This window comes from Nesoenas mayeri, assembly GCF_963082525.1.
Source record: "Nesoenas mayeri genome assembly, chromosome: 3".
Lineage (NCBI taxonomy): Eukaryota > Metazoa > Chordata > Aves > Columbiformes > Columbidae > Nesoenas > Nesoenas mayeri.
In genome coordinates, this window is record NC_137544.1 from 74358641 (window position 1) to 74378098 (window position 19458).

Below are 19458 nucleotides of genomic sequence, written 5' to 3' on the forward strand. Positions count from 1 at the left end.
TATATCACCTCCCAGAGCTGTCTATATATGATACATTTCTTTGCTGAGTCACATTTGTCTCACAATAAACCCCACCCCATTGTTTTTATGCAAGCATCTTCTAAATCCACTCGTGCAACATATTGCTATAAGGACTATCATCCATTTTGAATAGTGGACAAAACTTGAGTTTCTTTGTCCTTTCCCCTCTGTTCTCTCTCCTCCCTTCTCTCTCTCCTTCTCTTCTCTCTTCTACACTTCTCTAAATTTGCAGCTTCTGAAGTTATTTTGGAGTTCTTAAAATTATCAACTCGAAATTGCAAAATGGTCGTCTCTTTTTTTTCCAAATATTTCTGGCTGTGTCCTGTGCCATTAGTGATGGTTTGTCTGGGATTAATGTTTTGGGGTTTTTCTTGTAAGTTAACCTTACTCTTTCTCCCCATCCCCACCAAATGACTAGTTTTGGGTTGCTCGATTCAGAATCTGATTTTTAGAAACACAGACTGTCTTCAAACAACATGCTTTGAAGTTTTTCATAGTGGGAAATTAAACTCTCTGTTAAAAAGTACTTGCCTTCCAATCTCTGCCTTGTGTTGCAGCTTACTGAAAGGACATTCTCCAAGGCAGTCAGGACTTAGTGCCAGTGGTCAGTGGTCATCACAGACAACGTGTTTTCACGGATACAAAAGAACTGATTACCAACAAAAAGGAAGAAAACCCACCAGGTTATACAAACTGAAATGTGAAACAGCCTGCAGAGAAAAATCAGATACTGCACTTTTAGTCATGTATGTGAACACAGTGGAGAGGAAAAGGACAAAATGTTTTATATTCACATCTTCCTCAGAGCTGGTGGAAGAGAAATGGAGTGTGTAATCTTGTCTGTTGAATTAGTATATGTGTCTGAAGAAGCTCAAGTGAAGAGGGGAAGGAGACTGAAGAGAGGAAAACGGCTTAGATTTAAAGCCTTTCTTTTCCCCCCGTATGGACTGGAGGGGACTACACCATTCCAGAGCTCTGAAGAGCTCAGGCTTCCTCACATACTTTCTCCTAACTTCTCAAGGCAAATGATATTGATACTGTTTTTCTCCCTACAGAGTCTTAGGCTGTGGTTTTGTAAACACCTGCATGTTTGTGTCTGCTTCACAAATTCTGGTGTATTTGTCCTCTACAGTAGTTTCTGTTAAACACATCTTAACATTCTAATCCTAGGAACTGAGAGGAAATATCAGAGTGCACTGCAGGATCCGACCATTACTACCTTTTGATACTGTTGCTGGACATTCAGTATCACAAGAGAGGTGATTTATTTTGTCTGTGTTACATCTTAGCTGACTCATAATTAATATACAGGGAAAACAATAGTTACATGTATGTGAGAACAAGTGTGTTCTTGATTTTTCTGTTTTTACGTGTGTGGGGGGGGAACAATGATGGTATCACAAAAACTAATTGCTGTTTTCTTTCTCCTGCTAAATTGACTTTAGCCAATCTCATCTCCTTGTCTAAAAGTATATCCACCTGAACAGAAAGTTGTAGCTGTTCTGCCAAGCCAGCATTATCCCTGGCTTGGCAGAAGTAACACAGCTGCAATCAGTTTAGAGTACATTCACTATCCTATACAAATTCTGGGATACAGTAATGTAGTAACTGGCAGAAGTTTTGGGTAGAGGAACATACTCAGCATTACAGTTGTTTTGTAATGCTATAGAACAGATTTGCTGTCAGCACAAGCACTGGTAATTCTATTTCAGTATAATTTGGCTCTGCATCCCTAATTTATAACACACTTACTGTAACAGAAGTGGCAAAACATTCCAAGATCCGAAAGGAAAAGAGGGATTAGATGCAAGTATGTGCTATAACAAGCTGAATTCTCTGTAGATGACTAACATGAAAGAAGGTAGTGATTGAAACAAAGACAAACAAAGAGAGAAGGGGAAAACTAGGTGGGTGGCTAGAAACCAGTAACATTATCATGAGTAAATAACTGATTTGGGGCTTTATTTTACTTTGGCTGGGTTGTAATTCTGAAAGACTACATTCGGTGTTTTAAAGTTCATTTATTTTTGGCAAATCTTTTTAAAAATATAGAGTTGTTTTAATGAAAACAACATCAAAAATAGCAGAAAATAAATTTCAAGGAGCCTGAGGTGGAACTTGTATTAACCTTTCCTTGATATACCTGGGAAAGAACACAGTCAAGGTTTCTGTTGCTGTATGGAACAGTGAGTGCAACCAGGTGCTGAATTGCAGTGTAGAACAGGATGGACTGGGCCAAACAAACTATCATTAAAATTAACTTTTCTTAATATATCAAAAAGTAATTTAAATAAAATTTAATTAGAAAACTAGGGAGTGATTCTCAAAACACACACATGGACAAATTTATACACCTCAGCAATCTCAGTCAGTTTTTGGGCTAGTAATGGATGCAAGATCCAGGACAAATACTTAAAAAGAGGGTGTTTTTCACTTCAGTCTTATATGGTGAAAGTCTCTAGCTACAGGATCACATTACAGTCTCAAAATAATAGAATGGTTTGCATGCAAATTAGTCTTCATTGGATTTGTTCTGAATTTCTTTTTTTTAAGCAGATTATTTTGGCTGCTTGCACTTTATTTTTTTTATTCATAATTAACTGTGGTGTTAGTATGTACATTTGGACAATAATAATGGCAGTTCTGAAAGGTACTCTTCAGACAATGTGTAGTTCACAGACATTTTGAGTATTGACTTTCCTGAGCTAAATGGAACATTTATGGTTTGAAAGGTACTTTTTTTTCCCTATTGGCTTATTGTTTTTTTTCTTACAGGCAAAGGAACTTTTCAGAAAAAGTGGCACATGCAGTTGATGATGTGAGTATTTGATGGTGAAATTCAAAAGCATGTTCACAGATTCTAGGAAGGGGGAAAAAGAGGGACATGTGAACCATGGGTTTAAAAAATAAATAAAATAAGGTACTTCCTTGTCAATCAGCATCCAGCTTTGATCACCCATGGGTGCAACAACAGGTGGTTTGTGCTATTTTCATCCTGACTCTTTGTGGTAGTAACACCTTGGAGCTTCTGCTGGTGCAGTCATCCATGAATGGGAGGTTGTGCCAGTCAAACCGCTGCAGACTCCTGCAGTCAGTCCCTTTGACACACTTGTATTTACTGTAACTATTTCTAAAATTATGTCAGGCCTTTTTTTTTTTTTTAATTTTATTATTGCAACACAACTAATGGATTAGGAAAGAAATATCATATCTCATGAACCACAACAGCCTGCGTGGTACTGCACTCAAGCATGTTAAAGTGTCCTGTCATTGATCCATCAGAGGAAGGAAAATGAGCATTGAGCTTGCACATCCAGATGACAGCGTTAATTGAGGCCATTACCAAGATATAAAACTTAAAAAGGCACAGTACTGTGAGCTAAGGTCAAAGTATTAACTTGGGGTTTAATTTTCTTAACCACCGTAGTTCTTAGTTGGCTGCTCACTGTTACTTACGTGGTGATTAGCCAAATTGTCTTCTATAGTATAGTGCTGAAAATAGTGCAGAAATGACCTACGGTATGTTATGCATTTAAATCTCCCAAATTATAGCTTCATTAGGCAGATCTCAGTTGCATAAAGTAGATGTGGATACTTTTAGATATATGTATCTGCAATTAGGAACTAATGGAGCATATGAAGAGTCAGCTAAAAACCAGTAAATATGTCAGGTGATAAAAACCAGGGACCTGTAATGGGAGATGTAGTACCCTGGATGCCATTACCCATTTATTGTACTATAAAAAGCCACGACCATTTCTGACCTGATAAATTAGATAATATTTAGGTTTCAGATTATTTCACAGATATATGAATATGATACATATCTATACATTTGCAGGCAAAGCAGTGTCTGCTTACTTATGACAATTTATGAATTTTAGTTCATATAAAACAGTGACCTGGTAACCATCTATATGCTTACCTGCTCTTATGTTTAGAAATCTTTATGAAATATTCCAGGAATACAAACCTATGCATGGACTTGATTGTAAAATGAAATGTGCAAGATACTAACTTTCTGATTTTGGAAAACACAACATTGACTTCCAGTGTTTTATTAGTTTGCCTTGACATCCATTTGGTTAAAATGCTTTCTAGTTTTGATCAAATACCTTAAGTCTTTGTGTTAATTTCCTAATATGAATATTTTTTTGAAATAAAAAAATAAATATTTTTCTTTGAGGGATCTAAATTCATGAGAGAGGATAAAAGTACAACTAAGTTTTACAAAAAGTTTAAGCTAATCTAACAAAAGTAAAGGAAAACAATGTTTATTGCCTGCTTATATTGCTTTTAACAACTGAAGGTGTTATGCTTGTGGCAAGGATAAATATGTAATTTTCAGATAAAATTATGGGGCCTGATTTGTTATTGAGCTTTTAGTTGCAATGCAGTCAAAGCTCCTATTTCTGAAAACAAGTTAACCATTTTCCAGACATTTATGATTTAAAGGAAATTTTAGGTCAAGCTGAAGGAAGACTGACTGTGATAGAGGTCCAGAGTTTATTAGTTTTGCTTTTCATATCATGGCTGTCTTTCCAGATATTTCCCTGAAAATACTTTATATGTGTAACATAACCAGGCAGTTTTCTGCCTTGATAATTTTAAAGCTAATGTGCATTAGAAAGCAGAGCTGCCTTTGAGAACCAGAGTCACAATGCGGTCCAGCACACATACTGCAAACTATGGTTGGATCTTCTGGATAAGCTGCAGCTTGATGTTGTTCCTGGATTGGACTGGAGCTCTAACAACTCTCATCTAACAATTTTGTCGTGCTATAGCTAGAACAGGGAAAACATCTGTCTCATAGGGAAAGACCACAACAGAAATTGCAGTATAAAATAGCTTTTTTTCTCGTCTGGCAGGAGCTCTGTTAAGACTCCCTTCAAACTGTCCGTAGACAGGCAGAACTGACACTTGGACAGAACGGTGTATATCTTTCTGTGAGACTGACACTGAATGAATTCCACTTAGTCTTTGAGTGTTTTTTCTTTTGTTTATTTAGAGATTCACGTAATTCTTCAAAAGACATGTGATTTTTCCTACAATCTTGCTCATCTTGTCTAGAGAATCATTACTCTGATTCTAAGTCTAAAAACGGCTCAGTGTTTTACTGGACACACAGGAGAGTACAGGGTGTTTCAAAAAGATGGACCCAGTTTGAAATCACCATATCTCTGCAGCCACAAACTGCCCATGAACAAAACTCTTACCACTTGAAAGGGCATGTTTTTGTGCCACCATTACCAACTAATCTGGATGACCTCAAAAACAGAATCACGGCAGCCGTGACCTCCATGGAAGAAGACACTTAGCTGAATTAGTCCCAAACGCCTCTCAATCATCTCGATGATGTCCATACAGCAGGTGGAGAGAATGTAGAGCATTTATTAAAAGGTTACTAAAACTTGATAAATCATTCAACTGTGTGTAAATTTTTCTATAATTATGATATGTTTCCATTGTAAAATACATGCTTTGAAGTTGGGTACATCTTTTTGAACCACCCTGTATTTCATTTCAGTTTTTGAGCTACTTTACAATTTTTGAAGTTTTCTTTTTCCTTTCCTATGTATGTTTAACTGCTCACCATAAAGATAGCAACTGTCTAAACCTTTCTCCTGAAGCTTGTTATGCAATAATGGTGGAGAGTGAGTACACACTACACATTAGGTTGAACCATGCCATATAGATTAGGACATTGAGTGGTGCTGGTATTGTCATTACCTGAGAAAATGAGTAGCTTTGGTACTGAATGTTCAGAATCTTCTTGGTGGTGACAGGACAAGGAGGAATGGATGCAAATTGAAACACAGGAAATTCAGCTTAAACATGAGAAGCTGTGAGTGTTGTCAAACACAGGAACAGATTGCCCAGAGGTGGTGTGGAGTCTCCATTTTTGGAGATGCTCAAAACCTGACTGGACATGGTCCTGAGCAATCTGCTGTTCCTGACCCTGCTCTGAGCAGGAGGTTGCCCTCAAAGTCTCTGTAAGTGTCCTTCCTTCTCAAAGATTCTGTGATTCTGGTCTAGCATCCCACATGCTGCTTTTCTGTAGTTTTGTCCATCAATGGCAGGCTGTGCTGTGCGCGCCTGTGAATAAAGGTGTCGTGTTTGAGTGTGCAGATGCTTAAATGAGATGTCTAATCACTCCAGACTCCTCGTGTGGTCGTTGAAGAAAAGCAGCCACCTTCAGAGGGTAAGTCATGCACATAAGATCTGAATTAAACTTTAAATATGTTAGTCTTTCTCCATGACTACATAGGCATTGGAGGTGCCTGCCCTAGTCTAACACCTGAAGTGACATTTTAATCCAACTTCTTTTGTCACAGAGAAAAAAAATCTGTCTGCCTTTACATGATTAATTCCTTTCATTTTCTTTTGAGAAGGTTTTCATTTGCAAGTAGTTGAGAAAAAGGGAATGGCAAAGAGGCCGCTCTGAATGTTAGGGAAGGTGCAAGCTTCTGCTGTTTCTCCAAGATAAGACTGGGAAAATATGTATTAGCACAGCCAAGACAGTTGGAGACATGATTGTTCCCCGGTTGCTTATGAGCATCCCCAGGCTAGAGGGGGAGAATGTCTAGGGGAAGCTAGAGTTTCCTTCCGGTGGTGCGTACCTTTAAAGCTGTCCGTGTCAGCCTCAGGGCTGTGTCAGCCAGTTGCACTGAAGCTGACAGTGAAAGATGAGGAGCCGTCACAGTCTGCCTTACCTTGGCTCTGCCGTGGAGCAGTAGTCTTTGAAAAGCGGACATAGCCTTGAGCAGATATGCAGTAACAAGCGATAAGAAATTATAATTACCACAGCTGGATTCTGTGATTGTGTCTATATCTACTGTTTCATATAACTCGCTTAAAATTATTTCTTGGCCTTACTGAATTTCACTTGCTGAACTGTTCCCCAGGCTTGGGGAGTCAGCCTTGGGTGTCAGGACAGATTGTGAATATTTATGAAGTATCCTTTTGTCATTTCCATGATTCATATTGCCCTGAAAGAACTCGTTCTGGGAGTATTCTGTGACTCCAGGGTGAAAAAACAATTCTTCAGTGTTCATGTGAGACAGCTGTACAGATTTCATAAGCACTATTGACAGGGAAACCTGATGACATTCTGTAGGCCAGCAACCATGGTGGATATGTTAGGTCATGCTGATCTCCTGAGAAAGGAAGGTCATTACCAATGCTCATATGAAACTTCTGCCTATTAACAACTCTTTTGTTTTTATGTCATGCAAACAGAGTTTTTTCTGTCCTATTTCTCACCTTAGGGAAAGCTGGTCTGCAAGTAAATTTTATATCTGTTGTGGTTTAACCCGAGCTAGCAATACAACCACGATAGCCACTCACTCACTCCTCCCTTCTGCCCCCCAAATAGGGGAGAGAATTGAAAGGGAAGAGAGAAACTTGGATTGGGATAAACACAGTTTAATAAAACAACAAAATATTAATACACTACTAGTAAATATATATATAAAATAGAGTATAAAATAAAAGATACTCAATGCAATTCCTTATCAGCTCCATCTGCACTGAGCAGCCAATCCCAGGAAGCAGCACCTGGTCCCAACAGCTGATCCCAGAGAGAGAAAAAGAGGAAAACAGCAGAAAGGCCCAGAGGCCTCTGAAAAATGGCAGGATGGCAAAAGGCCAAACTAAGGAAAGTCCTGAACAGAACTTCCCTGACTCCAACAAAAAGAGCAAAGAAACAAGAGAGAGCACTGGAAGATCTTGACTATCGTTAAATGTGAAGCATGACACTGATGGGATGGAATACTCTTACTCATCAGTCTCGGTGTCAGTCAAGGTCTGCCCCATCCATACCCCCTTTCCTCGATGCCTCACACCTGTGGGCAGAGTGCTCAGAATGTCCTTGGCTCTCAGACCAGAGCAATTAAAAACATTATCTCTGTACTGGGGTGTTAATCTTCTTGTTTTCAAACTAAGACCAAACAATGACCGTGCTAGCTACGAAAAAGAAAGATTTCTAACTGCATGAAGAAAATTAACTCGTTTTCAGTCAAACCAGCACAATATCTCAATCATAGATTTGTTCCATAACTCCATATTCTTTTCCTTTTTTTTATTTTTGGTTACTGATCCTATTAGAATATCTTTGTCATGCCATTTTGGAGCAAAGTGTTGTACTCACACCTGTGCTTCTACTGCTAGATTGGCCAGTACTGGGATGGGTAACACAGCTTGTTCTGTAGAGTGAGGCTTGTCATAATGACGTTGATAATGATACATTGGCCTTCTCCAAAGAGGGTGAAATACTTGTAAATTTAAAACAAGCAATTTGATTTTTATTAGCTGTTTGCATACTGCGCATAGCACTACGTAATCATTATTTGCTTAGCTCTTTACGAGTTCATTCTGTGGCAATTCTCATTTAGTTCAGCACTCCAAGCCACCTGTCTGCAGCACAGTGGAAATTCTGGCACTTCCATCAAATGCAGTGATGTAATTGCAGGTTACCAAGCTAGGAAACCTCCTTGAACTAGATGAAGTATTTTGTGTGCTAGTGAGTTTCCACCCGAAGTGTTGTAAACTCCCACATTTTTTTACTTTACTGCTCTCTGCAATTAAGTAACATATGCCATGAGGAGCTGAAGGGCACAGAAGCTGCTATGTAAAGCATGCTGGACTGCTGTGATTACACTCTGGTAATAGTGTAAAGAGCTTCCCACACATCTGTCAGACTTACAAAACTACTATATAATCCATCTGGAAAGCTGATTCCACTAAAAACCCATGGAGTTCTACCATTGAGCTAGTGCAGTTTCTTCTCACAGTTGTGGACTAGCACGTTATTCTATGAAATGTGCATCTTCTGCTCAATTCTAGGCACAGGTATATATGAAATCAGTCTGAAAAGGCACTGTGAAAACTGGCCCTATACTAGAAGAGAGCTCTTTTTGACTTTTTTTTTCTACTTGTGGTGACATTTGGGGAGGTTGGGTCTACTTGCCTGTGGCTTTCTAGGCACGTAAGAAGTTCAGGTAAGGATTCGAATCTTTCTCATCAGCTTAAGTGCACATATTTTGTGTTCTTTGCTCTTTAATAATCTGTGTTCCTGCTCCGGCAGGGGGATTGGACTAGATGATCTTTCGAGGTCCCTTCCAATCCCTAACATTCTGTGATTCTGTGAACGTGTTTTGAGATCTTTTCTTGTAGTCCTGCTAGTTCACTCCAGTATACAGGCTTTTAAACCTCACGTGTTGGTGACTGCTGGAGAAGGGCCTTGGACTTTATGATCCTTAATTACTACTGTCATCTGCCATCTTAGAAATGATAAATATTCCTCTGTGTATGCACCTATGTTATTAGCTATAAGTATTTTGTTTTTCTCTTAGGAAACTGTCCTTGTAAAGTGTAGCCGTCCTGGTCATGCATCAATAAGTAAGACTTTCCAGTTTGAGAGGTGAGTAGTCCTGGGTAGAAATCTGTATTGCTGGAAGATTTGTATAGTGAATGCTTTTTTTTTTTTTGGGTAGGCATTGGTTAGAAAGTAATGGGTTTTTTGTTTGTTTGTTTCTTTGTTTCTTTCTTTCTTTCTTTTTAAAAAAATTATATTGTATTCATGTTCTTCCCAGGACAGAATAAGGCACTTCAGGATATAGATGACAGACTTAGTCTTCCCTCTCAGTGAAGACTACTGATATGCCTAAGTTTTAAACAGATGTAGAGACTTACTTGACCCTCTTCACAGTTTGAATAGCTCTCATGATCCTTGGAGCATGTTGGGAGATAGCAAAATGTTATCCACATTTTAAAGGTAAGATCTTGAGATGGATTTAGTGACTTCAGCATTAGATATACAGCATGATTGAAGCAGAAACTGGACTGAGGACTTGGAAGACTTGATGTTCAGCCATGCTACTTTTGAGGGTAGAGTAGTGGCATGTAAATCAGCACTCCCTGAGGGAGAGGCTGTAGTGTGACCACTTTCCTTATTAGAAGCTCAAAAATCTGCATAGACGAGAGATTTTGAATGCAACAGCTGTGATACGTGTTTTAATTGGTGTTTGTGCCTTACGAGACACCAGAGCCAGTCTGCAAACTAGAAAACTGCAGAGAGCCAGGCTGAAAAGTGCCTTGTGTTCTTTCAGAATGGTGTTGACCTGAACCTCTGAAAATGGGAATGAAGAGTTAAATTAATACAAATGAGATCTCTGTAAACAAAGAAACACAAAATTTTGCCTCGTGCCTTTTTTTTAATGCAAACTTTGCATCTATATGTTGCAAGGCTCTCTACCCTGAACTGTGCTTCAAAACCCTCTGGGAACAAAATATGAGGACAACTTTATGCTTCCTTGCTTGAAGGCAAAACTTAATTTAAAGTCAAACGTATCCAGCAGGAATTATCTGTCCTGGTTTAAACTTAAGGTCTGAGTCTGTTCAGTCTGAACTGCCCTAAGTTTTCTAAACTTCGCCAGTCATTCACCCTTTTCGTGAGGCATCCTTCTCAGATGCTGCCTCATTCTGCTCACAAAGACCGGGTACTGATGTTGTGGAGGCCACCAGACAACGGAAAATTCCTGAGATAATGCAAATCTTGGGGAAGCTTTATTTACCCCATAAGTTATAGGTACAGGACTCCCTTGTTACAAGGCATATACAATCTCTCAAGGTACACGGCCCCCTTGCATGTCTGCTAAGCCAGTTGAAGTAATTCCTTTCCCCCTCCAGCTACACCTAACACAGCCTTACCGGTTGAAGTAAATGCAGAATAATGCTGGAATTCAGCTCTGTAGAGCAACACAGTTAATGGTATTGACACAGGACTCCAGAGGTGCTGTGACTATGGACATGTGGTGTAGATCCTGATAATCAGGAAAAGGGTTAAAAAAATGTAAATCCCCTAAAGAATGCAGTTCTTGGGGAATGTTTTTTCAGTGTCCCAGCACAGCTCGTTTTTATAAACAGAAGAGCATATGGTTCTTATGAACTCAAAAATGTTTATTTTTTTAGCAAAAAGTTTTATGGAACTAATAAATGTCCAAATATTTGATTTCAGCTCAGGAAGAAAATTCCAGCTTTCAGGATGTTGTGCTTTAATAATTTTACTGGTGAATCAGTTAGCGCAATAAAAAAGAAGCTCAGAATTTTCGAGGTGAAATTAACATTAATTGCTACACGGGGACAAACCTGTCATCATTCTGGTAAAAATATATGGGCTTATAGAAAGAGATTCTCTGGATTTGCTGCATCTTTCATGGTATTGGATAACAAATTAAGTGGGTGTCTATGCTTCAGTCAGTGCTGTGATTACAATGTAGCATAAACTAGTTAAAGCTGACTTTAAACTATTTAATTTGAGTACTGGTAGCATTTGAACCACAGCAGCTAAGTAGTAGCAGTAAAACCCCTTTAGGAAGTTGAGTAAATATTTGGAGTAGTTACTGTAACATGGAGCTCTGTGCCTTTCCATGAATGGCTACCAGCACCTCCGTTAGCTATGGCTGTACTACTTTGCAGTGCAAACAAACCACGAAGGACTAGCTGATTCTTGCCCTCGTTGTGGTCGGTAGCAATCTGTTTGACAGCAAAACCCTGCAACAGCAAGTGAAGACAGTATGAACGTTCTCACCTCCAAAATACCTTTTAAAGTTTTGTTTTGTTTTTAATGTGGTAGCTCTGAGATGTTTTGATGTGTTAAGAAAAAAAAAATCATTTCAACAGATATTGAGTTAGAGGCCTAGTTGGTTAAGATAGAGGACTAGGTGCTAATGAATATTTCATTGATTGCAGATGATAAATGAAGCAGAGAAAAGTGTTTGGAAGTGCTTTTGCTCTCATATATTGACCTAGCAGATTTGATGTCCAAAGTTTACTGAAGCATGTGTGTATATGCATGCAAAACAGGATGGAGAATTGCTGCTCAGTGTCTGTGTCCTCCCAGTACAAACTGTGCTACATCTCTGCATATTTGTGGGTTTCTCAGTGTAGTATGACAGCACATCAGCGGAATGGCAAGACAAGCAGTATTTGCCCAACAAGCCAGACAAGTGCTTCTTTCCTGATTAAAGAAAGTACATTTTCATGCAACTTACAATTAGGCTGTGGAACACAGTGCCACAGGATGTTACTCCAGGCCAAGAATTCAGCAAGACGCAAAAAGAAACTGAATACTAATTCTAATAATATTTTTTTTGAAACAGAGATTCAACTCGTATTTCAGTTTTGAGGCCAGTTTACAGCTTTTAAGGATTAGGATGAGACACCGAGATGAATTATTGTATCTCCAGCCACCATAGTGTTTCTTGCTCCTTCCACTGGCTGTTGTTAGGAGCAAAGTGCTGAATAAAGTGGGCTAGCTCTAATTCTGTATCTGTTTATCAGTGACCCCTCTGTACAGTCTTATTTGTGGAGAACATGAATACAAAAATCTACATGTATGCAGGCTACAGACTGTGGTGGCCGGATTCTGGTCAAATACACAAAGAGTCTTGAGTAAATGCTGAAGAGCACACTATGTCTTAATTCAGTTAAACTTGTAGTATCATATATAAGCTGTGGAATACTGATAAGTGAAGTGTACTAGTATACTATATACACAGGGAAGTAACTGCTTTGTAATGTTTGCTGCTACCAAAATTCCTGTTTCTAATTAGTCATTTTGCTATAGGCTATAAAGAACACACATCACTTGTTGGAAAACAGAGCTAAACAAACAAACAAAAATAATCACAACAGAAAGATATTAGAAAAGGAAGCTTTTTCTAAAGATAAATTTTCATACCTAAAATACTTAAGTCTGACTAATTACATTCATGTTTTAGATTCTGTTCATCTTGTATAAACAGCACTTGCTGCGGGCTGTAATCTTTTGATGTGCTAGCAGAGAAATGAATGAGTTAGGATGTCCACGTTTTATGATCAGATTTTCCTCCCTTTGAGTTCTTATTTTCAGGTCTTGATTTTATATTGTACAAACTTGAACACTGAAAGGGTTCGATGAAAAAATTCTTTGAAGAGCCCTGTGTTAGCTTTTTTTTTCCTTGAATGTGAAAACAATGTATGCGATTGTTTTAGGTATTGTTGCGGCTGAAGGATTATACTGTCATTACTCTTTTCTAAGAGATGGAATAACTCATTCAATATAATTGTCTTTCATTCTGTTTAAAAGTTAATCTGAAATCCACATCACAAAGCAAAAGGAAGATTTCCCTTGAGTGAGAAGTGTTCACTTCAGAGTAGGTAGTTCAGCAGGGGTGGGGATGGAAACACCTTAGGCTGATGCTGCCCACAAGGACAGTGCATCCTTCAGCATGACCCTCAGGGGCCTTCTGATTTCTGCTCTGCTGCTGGGTCTTCTGAGACAAGTCCTGAGAGAAGCCTGCAGCCTCTGTATCTCTTATTTTTCTCTCAAACCTTATCTACATCTAAGGGGGAGCACTACCTGACCACTCCCTTCCTTAGTGTGACACAAAGGAGACACAAGCAGCAGGGATATTTCACAGTTTGGTAGGTGGAAGAAAGAAAGAGGTATCTAGTACAGCCTGAAAAAAACCCACTCCATCTGGCAGAGAGGATTAGGATGCTGAAGGATTGAGGTGAGCTTAGAGAGTCACAAATGTACCCCTGTGGGTCGTTCCCTCCAGCACAGACAACAGCTGCTCCCCAAAAGTGGGTGAGAACACTGGAGTTCTAATTTCCAGTCCCCTGACATAGAAATGTCAGCAGGTCACAAGTTTTATGTCACTGGTCTATATTTTCCCTGGTTTGTGTTCTTGTAGTGTGACAACATATTTATATTTTTTCTTCCATTGATCACTGCACTTTGCTCCTCAGAGTTTACAGTGCTTCAGAGTCTCAAGACACAGTATTTGCAGATGTGGCCCCTTTGCTAACATCTCTCCTGGATGGGTAAGTTCAAAGGTTGAAGTAACAAAGCTAGAGGGCAATAATCTACTGAAATCCATCAATTAAAGCAAAACAACTTGATAGTGATGGTCTTGTCGAGTTTTGTGGTTTTGCAGTTGCATTTTCCTGTTTTGTTTCTACTCAACACCAAGTGAATGTTGTTTCCCTATATAAACAGTGAAAACACTGTTTACAACATTTAGCAGAACAGACAAATTGGGAAAAAAATAGTAAATTTTCTCTGGTCTCTTTCTGGCAAAAGCATTGCTTCTTATGGAGGATATTACATTTTTTTTTTTGGTAGGTTATGTTTTATACCTGTTTTTCAGTTGTAGACACAGTATGATACATCTTTTCCAGCAGTGTATTCATCTATGAAAGGCCTGCCAGGGCTACGCTTCTGATCATCTGTTCTGTTTTTGTGTACAGCACAGGCCATAGGAGGTGATATATCAGTTCCCAGCTGAACCAGAACTGAGCATCCTTGGTCGTAGCTCTAACGTTCCTTTAGGCACTGGGATTAAAACAGAATTCTGGTTGGTTTGAATACAAAACTGATCAGCAGCAACTACTAACAAATATGTGTAATTACTTTTAACTATGGAAGTTGCTGAAGTGTGATTCTTCATTTATACTAGAGCCAATTTCCACTTGCGAAGAAGCCTTGAAGGCCATATTGTTATAATCCTTGAGGCTTGAACTGAGATTGATTCTCACCTCCGTTCCAATTCCACTCACTTATAGATGGTGGTTGTAGAGCTGTCATGGACCTTTCCCTTCCTGTAGAGGGAAAGCCAGTTCCTTTCCATCTGCACTGGCACAGCTCAACAGTGGCAATCCTTGTTCCTGGCAGTCTGCACACTGAAGTTTCCAAGTCTCCTTTTCTTAAAAGCAGCCTAGAAGAGGCTACCTGAGCTAAGGGAAACACTATATGGCCCACATGACGTTATTCTTATTTACCAAGGACAGCCACAGTTCCACAGCTGAGCAACCTGAGGACCACTAGGTTGGAGGAGTCTGAAGAAGTCCTTGTAAATGCTGTTTTCTCTCTCTGCTTTTCCTTTTGCAATAAACATAAGTTTGCTTTGGCTCAAAATGTTGCCTATGTATGTTCAGACATATCTGATCTGTACCTTGATCTGCTGCAGTCCTCACTTTCTAATTTCCCCATTGAAAGAATCCTGTCTTAAAAATTAGGACGTTTATATTCAGTTAGGAAATGTTCTGTTAGTGAAAACAAAATAGTTGTCTTGTTCTTCCAGAAGTGCCTTTTAAACAGAAGCAGATTTTCAGGGACGGTGAGGCTATGTCTATGAGCCATGGTTCTCAGCAGCCTTCCCTTTCTAAATGGGAAACAGACAAAGTCTGAACCTTGAACCTTTTTGCTGCTCCTGATTGTTTTAGTCTGGGCTCCACAGTGGTCTATAACAACTTACAGCTTAAGTAGAAAGGAGTATTCCACTCCTTTATTTTTTCTTTATTTTTCTTTCTTAATGAATTGTTTCATTTTTCAGTATAAATATACATGAAGAAAAGATTGCCCCATATGCAAAACAAAGTACAGCAGGCTTCAAAGTTTACAGTTAGTCATACGGGGCCAGCAATGGAGTAAGATAATATTTCTTTTCTTTACAGCATTGAGCAATCAAACTTGTTTGTTTATTTCAAAGAAAAATACATTTCTCCTCCTTTGATTTCCTTTAACAGCATTCTCTCCTAGAGATAACTTTACTGTAATGAACACCCACACTCTTTTCAGGAGAAAAATTCTACAAAACTATTGGTATTCTAACTTGACAATAACAACTTCTAGAAACTAGAATATAACTAATGAAGCAGAGTGAAGAAGCAGAAATGCCAGGACACATATGTAAATCATAGTCTGAAATTTTCAGATTGCTGTATTGGAAACCCTTATGTTGGAACCAGAGCACCAACAAAGTAAACTAGGTAACGATAAACTAGTCTGCTGCATGTCTTCATGTTGAAGCACTCAATAATTCATTCTCTCCTCTGCCTTCTTACATATAATACTGCTTTGGATAGTTTGAGCTCATTTGGGCTTACTGAAATACTGTTTTGACTTTGGCAGAGAAGTTATCACTGATTGATACCTGATTTGGATCTCTCTCCTCAATGCTACAAGCACCTGTCTACTTTGCTTCTAATCATATCATCTGTGTCTTGTCAGAACTATTTTGTCCGTGATGCTTACTTTCTCAACAAGTAGCAATGAAAGAGAATTTGAATAGCTGGACTGTATGAAAGTTTGAGAGACTTCTAAAAAGACTTCCATTCTGTTTTTCCTAAGGAAAGCTACTACTGGCCAACTTCTGGCTCCCTTTTCGGTTCCAAAGATCTCTCTGATTTAGAAGTCTCAATAAGCTACAGGCTGGTGAGGCAGTGTATATTAGAGATGGAATTGTGAAAATTGTTCATTGTTAGCCTAGCTGAAAACTACCAAAATTAATGGGAGATTTCCCACTGACATAAATGCAAGTACAGTTATGTCAGCAGTGAATACTTAGAGAAACCCCTTAGATTTACAGCCCAAATTTCTAGCACATTTGATTTTGCTGTAGTGCACTTTGTTTTCAGTTACAGTTATCTCTCCTTTACTTCATCAAATCTATGGCTAGACTTCTATTTTATACTCTGCATCCTGAAACATGGAGGGAATTTACTGTAGATGCACTGATTGAAACTTTGACTTTGCATCCCCAGAAGGAGTATGCTATCCCCAGGTGTTTGCTATGTTGGTTATCAGCACACGTTTTTTTCTAACAAGAGAAAGCTTTCTAAATAATCCTCCAAAACAATTGCTTCTAGGCATGTTTAATATGCAAAAAAAAAGCTGCAAATATATTTCTCTGTAGTCACCATGTAAGTATTTAATGACTTGAAACCATAAATTTAAAACAATTAAATGAGGGCTGTTCATTGAGATTTGCTGGCATGTGCTTGAAACAACATTTTTGATATAAGGAAAAGACTTGGATAACCAAAAGCAGCTGCTCAGGTCTGCCCATAGAGGCGGTATAGCTTAGGTAGTGAAATTTTACTCCCTGGCAGAACAGGAGCAAGCCCGTTCTTGCAAAGCCCTAGTAGAGCAGAAATTTCGGCATACTGCAAAGCAGTCGCCACGTATGGAGATTCTGTTAATGTTGTGTCTCTGAACAAACAAGATACTCGAGGGAAGGAGCAGTCCTGTCAGCGTAACCGCGTGTCTCCCACGATGTTTTGCTGGCACGGTTCTGTGGCCAACACCGAGGTGCTGGCAGGTGCCGCTGAGCAGACGCAGCCGAGAAGGGACGAACCTCCAGCTGTACAGCACCGTATTGGTCCTCCACACAAAGTGGTGCTGTGGCTGGAGACATTTCTGTCCACCCGCTCGTTTTGCTCAAGATGCTGACTTTGATCTCACTGTGTCAGAAACACACTTTCTGGGTAGGGTTCTGTGATCTAAATTCAGATCCCTGTGGCACAGACATCCGCAACAGACTTTTAATTATTTTCAGTGCAGAGAAACAGGCATTTTTAGAGTTCTGTTTGTCAGATGTATTTTACATGTCTACTTCAGAAAATGATGAATTGTGTTTCGTAGGTACCTGTACCTCTGCAGTGACATTGTACATTTTAACCTTCTACAACTGCATACCAGAGGAGTTCCTACCACCTTTATTCCAGAGTATTCTCCATGTGTATGTTTATACTGAACTAATGCATTTGGTTTAAAATTGTGCCTCTTATTATTAGGGGTGTCTTATATTTCCCAGTGACAGAGGGCTATGACTGATGAGCCTGCCTGAAAAACAAGAGCTGAAGAGTTTACTGTTCCCAGCTGTTAAGATATTAGTCCTGTGGTTTGCAGCGTAGCACTGTAAGACAAATCAAACCCAGCGATGGTTTACTTTAAAATGCTGAACTGTAAACTGCAGCGGTTCAGGAGCTGATTAACAAGCAGCTCAGTAGTGCATGAACTGGAAGTTGGGCAGACAGGAGGTCTAACCCCATCAGTCATTCCAACCTAAGCATCCCTTAAACTCTGCTTAAAAGCATCCTTGCAATTCTACTTAAAAACCAAAATCTGTTTAGGTGATATTTTAGCAGTACTTTAATTTCTATTAGATATTGAGATCTTCAGAAAGAAATCTGCAGGGGCAGTATATTTATTTTTTGTTTCAGTTTGTGTTCTCAAATTGTTTGGGGTTTGACTTGCCATGTAACAAAGACATTTGGTGATGGTAAAATAAATGAACGCCCTTTTAATTTTCAGGTACAATGTGTGTATCATGGCTTATGGACAAACAGGAAGTGGGAAGACATACACAATGTTGGGACCACAGTTAGAGGAGCACTTTGCGTTCTCCACAGAAGATGAATCAGAACTTGGAATTATTCCTCGAGCTGCCCAAGAAGTGTTCAGGTAACAACTAAGTAAAGGCTTGTATCAGTGGCAGTCACTTTAAACTTTATAGAAAGGATGAAAAAATGTTTTTAATATATTAATCACTACAGATTTCAGCTTCACAATGATTAATATTTATAGCTTCTCTAACTGCCATTTGATATTTGAGTTTTGATACAGATTTCTAGTCTGCTTAGTCTGATTTTCTAAGAAAATAAGATTATGCAATCTTGCTGTGTGATATCTGTCCATCTACCTTTCAGACTCCTAATTAACTTTTGAATATGCTTCAACCATAGTTGTGAGAGTGCAAAAGATCGTTACGTTCTTACAAGTTTTGTGAAAATTGACAAGTGGAATAGATGAAGGGGATCCAGATTAAAACCCAGTCCCCAAGAAGAATTACAGTAGAATTTTTAACCATGATCTGTTCTTGCTTTGAGAATTCTTAGATTTTTTTTTCTTTTAGTTGAACCTAATGCATGATTTGAACTGATGAGCTGCTGTGTTATAATGGAAGAGCCATTAGAGGTTTTTCCAGCTAAGCCTATTTCTTTTGGAGAACGGTGTAAGATAAATCAAAGATCCAATTTTGTACCAGAATAACTGTGTCTAACTGTAAATACTCTCCTGAATAGAAAAGCCTTTAATTTATGAATTTGCTGAGGCTGTGGTCAGATAACCTCTAACAGATCTAGCTGGGCAGTTTACCATCTCTACCTATTGTGGCTTGCACTCTGCCAGAAAGCATCATAGCTTGAGCTCTAAATACAACAATGTCCAGCAGAGAAATGGTACAAAAACATCTTGAGGAGGGTGGGAGGCTAGTGGAGAAAAACAATTTAAGCTAGCACAGCTGTTTGGAAAATGAAGTTTTACTTATTGTTTCATGTACATTTTAACTGTATATTCTGATTCTTCAGCTTAGCATGTGGAGGAGGCAAAGCCATGGCTATGGATATTTAAAAGCACTTTTATCAGATTATAATTAGATTATAATTAAAGAATAGATCTTTATTTACAGATTGTGCACTTGCAGTTTGACTTCATAATTCTTTAGCTTTTTTTCTTCTTTCCTTTTCTTTCCTTTTCTTTCCTTTTCTTTTCTTTTCTTTTCTTTTCTTTTCTTTTCTTTTCTTTTCTTTTCTTTTCTTTTCTTTTCT

At 38.7% G+C, this 19458-nt stretch overlaps 1 protein-coding gene across 1 annotated transcript in view; it reads left to right on the top strand.

Annotated features, from left to right (window-relative positions):
* KIF25 (kinesin family member 25) overlaps positions 1-19458 on the top strand; it is a gene marked incomplete at both ends in the record, with an annotated part of 40535 nt that overhangs the window by 9582 nt on the left and 11495 nt on the right. The window contains 5 exons of the mRNA XM_080342730.1: positions 1192-1280; positions 2797-2839; positions 9375-9442; positions 13816-13890; positions 18164-18313. Of these exons, the coding sequence (XP_080198856.1) occupies positions 1192-1280; positions 2797-2839; positions 9375-9442; positions 13816-13890; positions 18164-18313 (425 nt within the window). The remainder of the gene's footprint in view (positions 1-1191; positions 1281-2796; positions 2840-9374; positions 9443-13815; positions 13891-18163; positions 18314-19458) is intronic.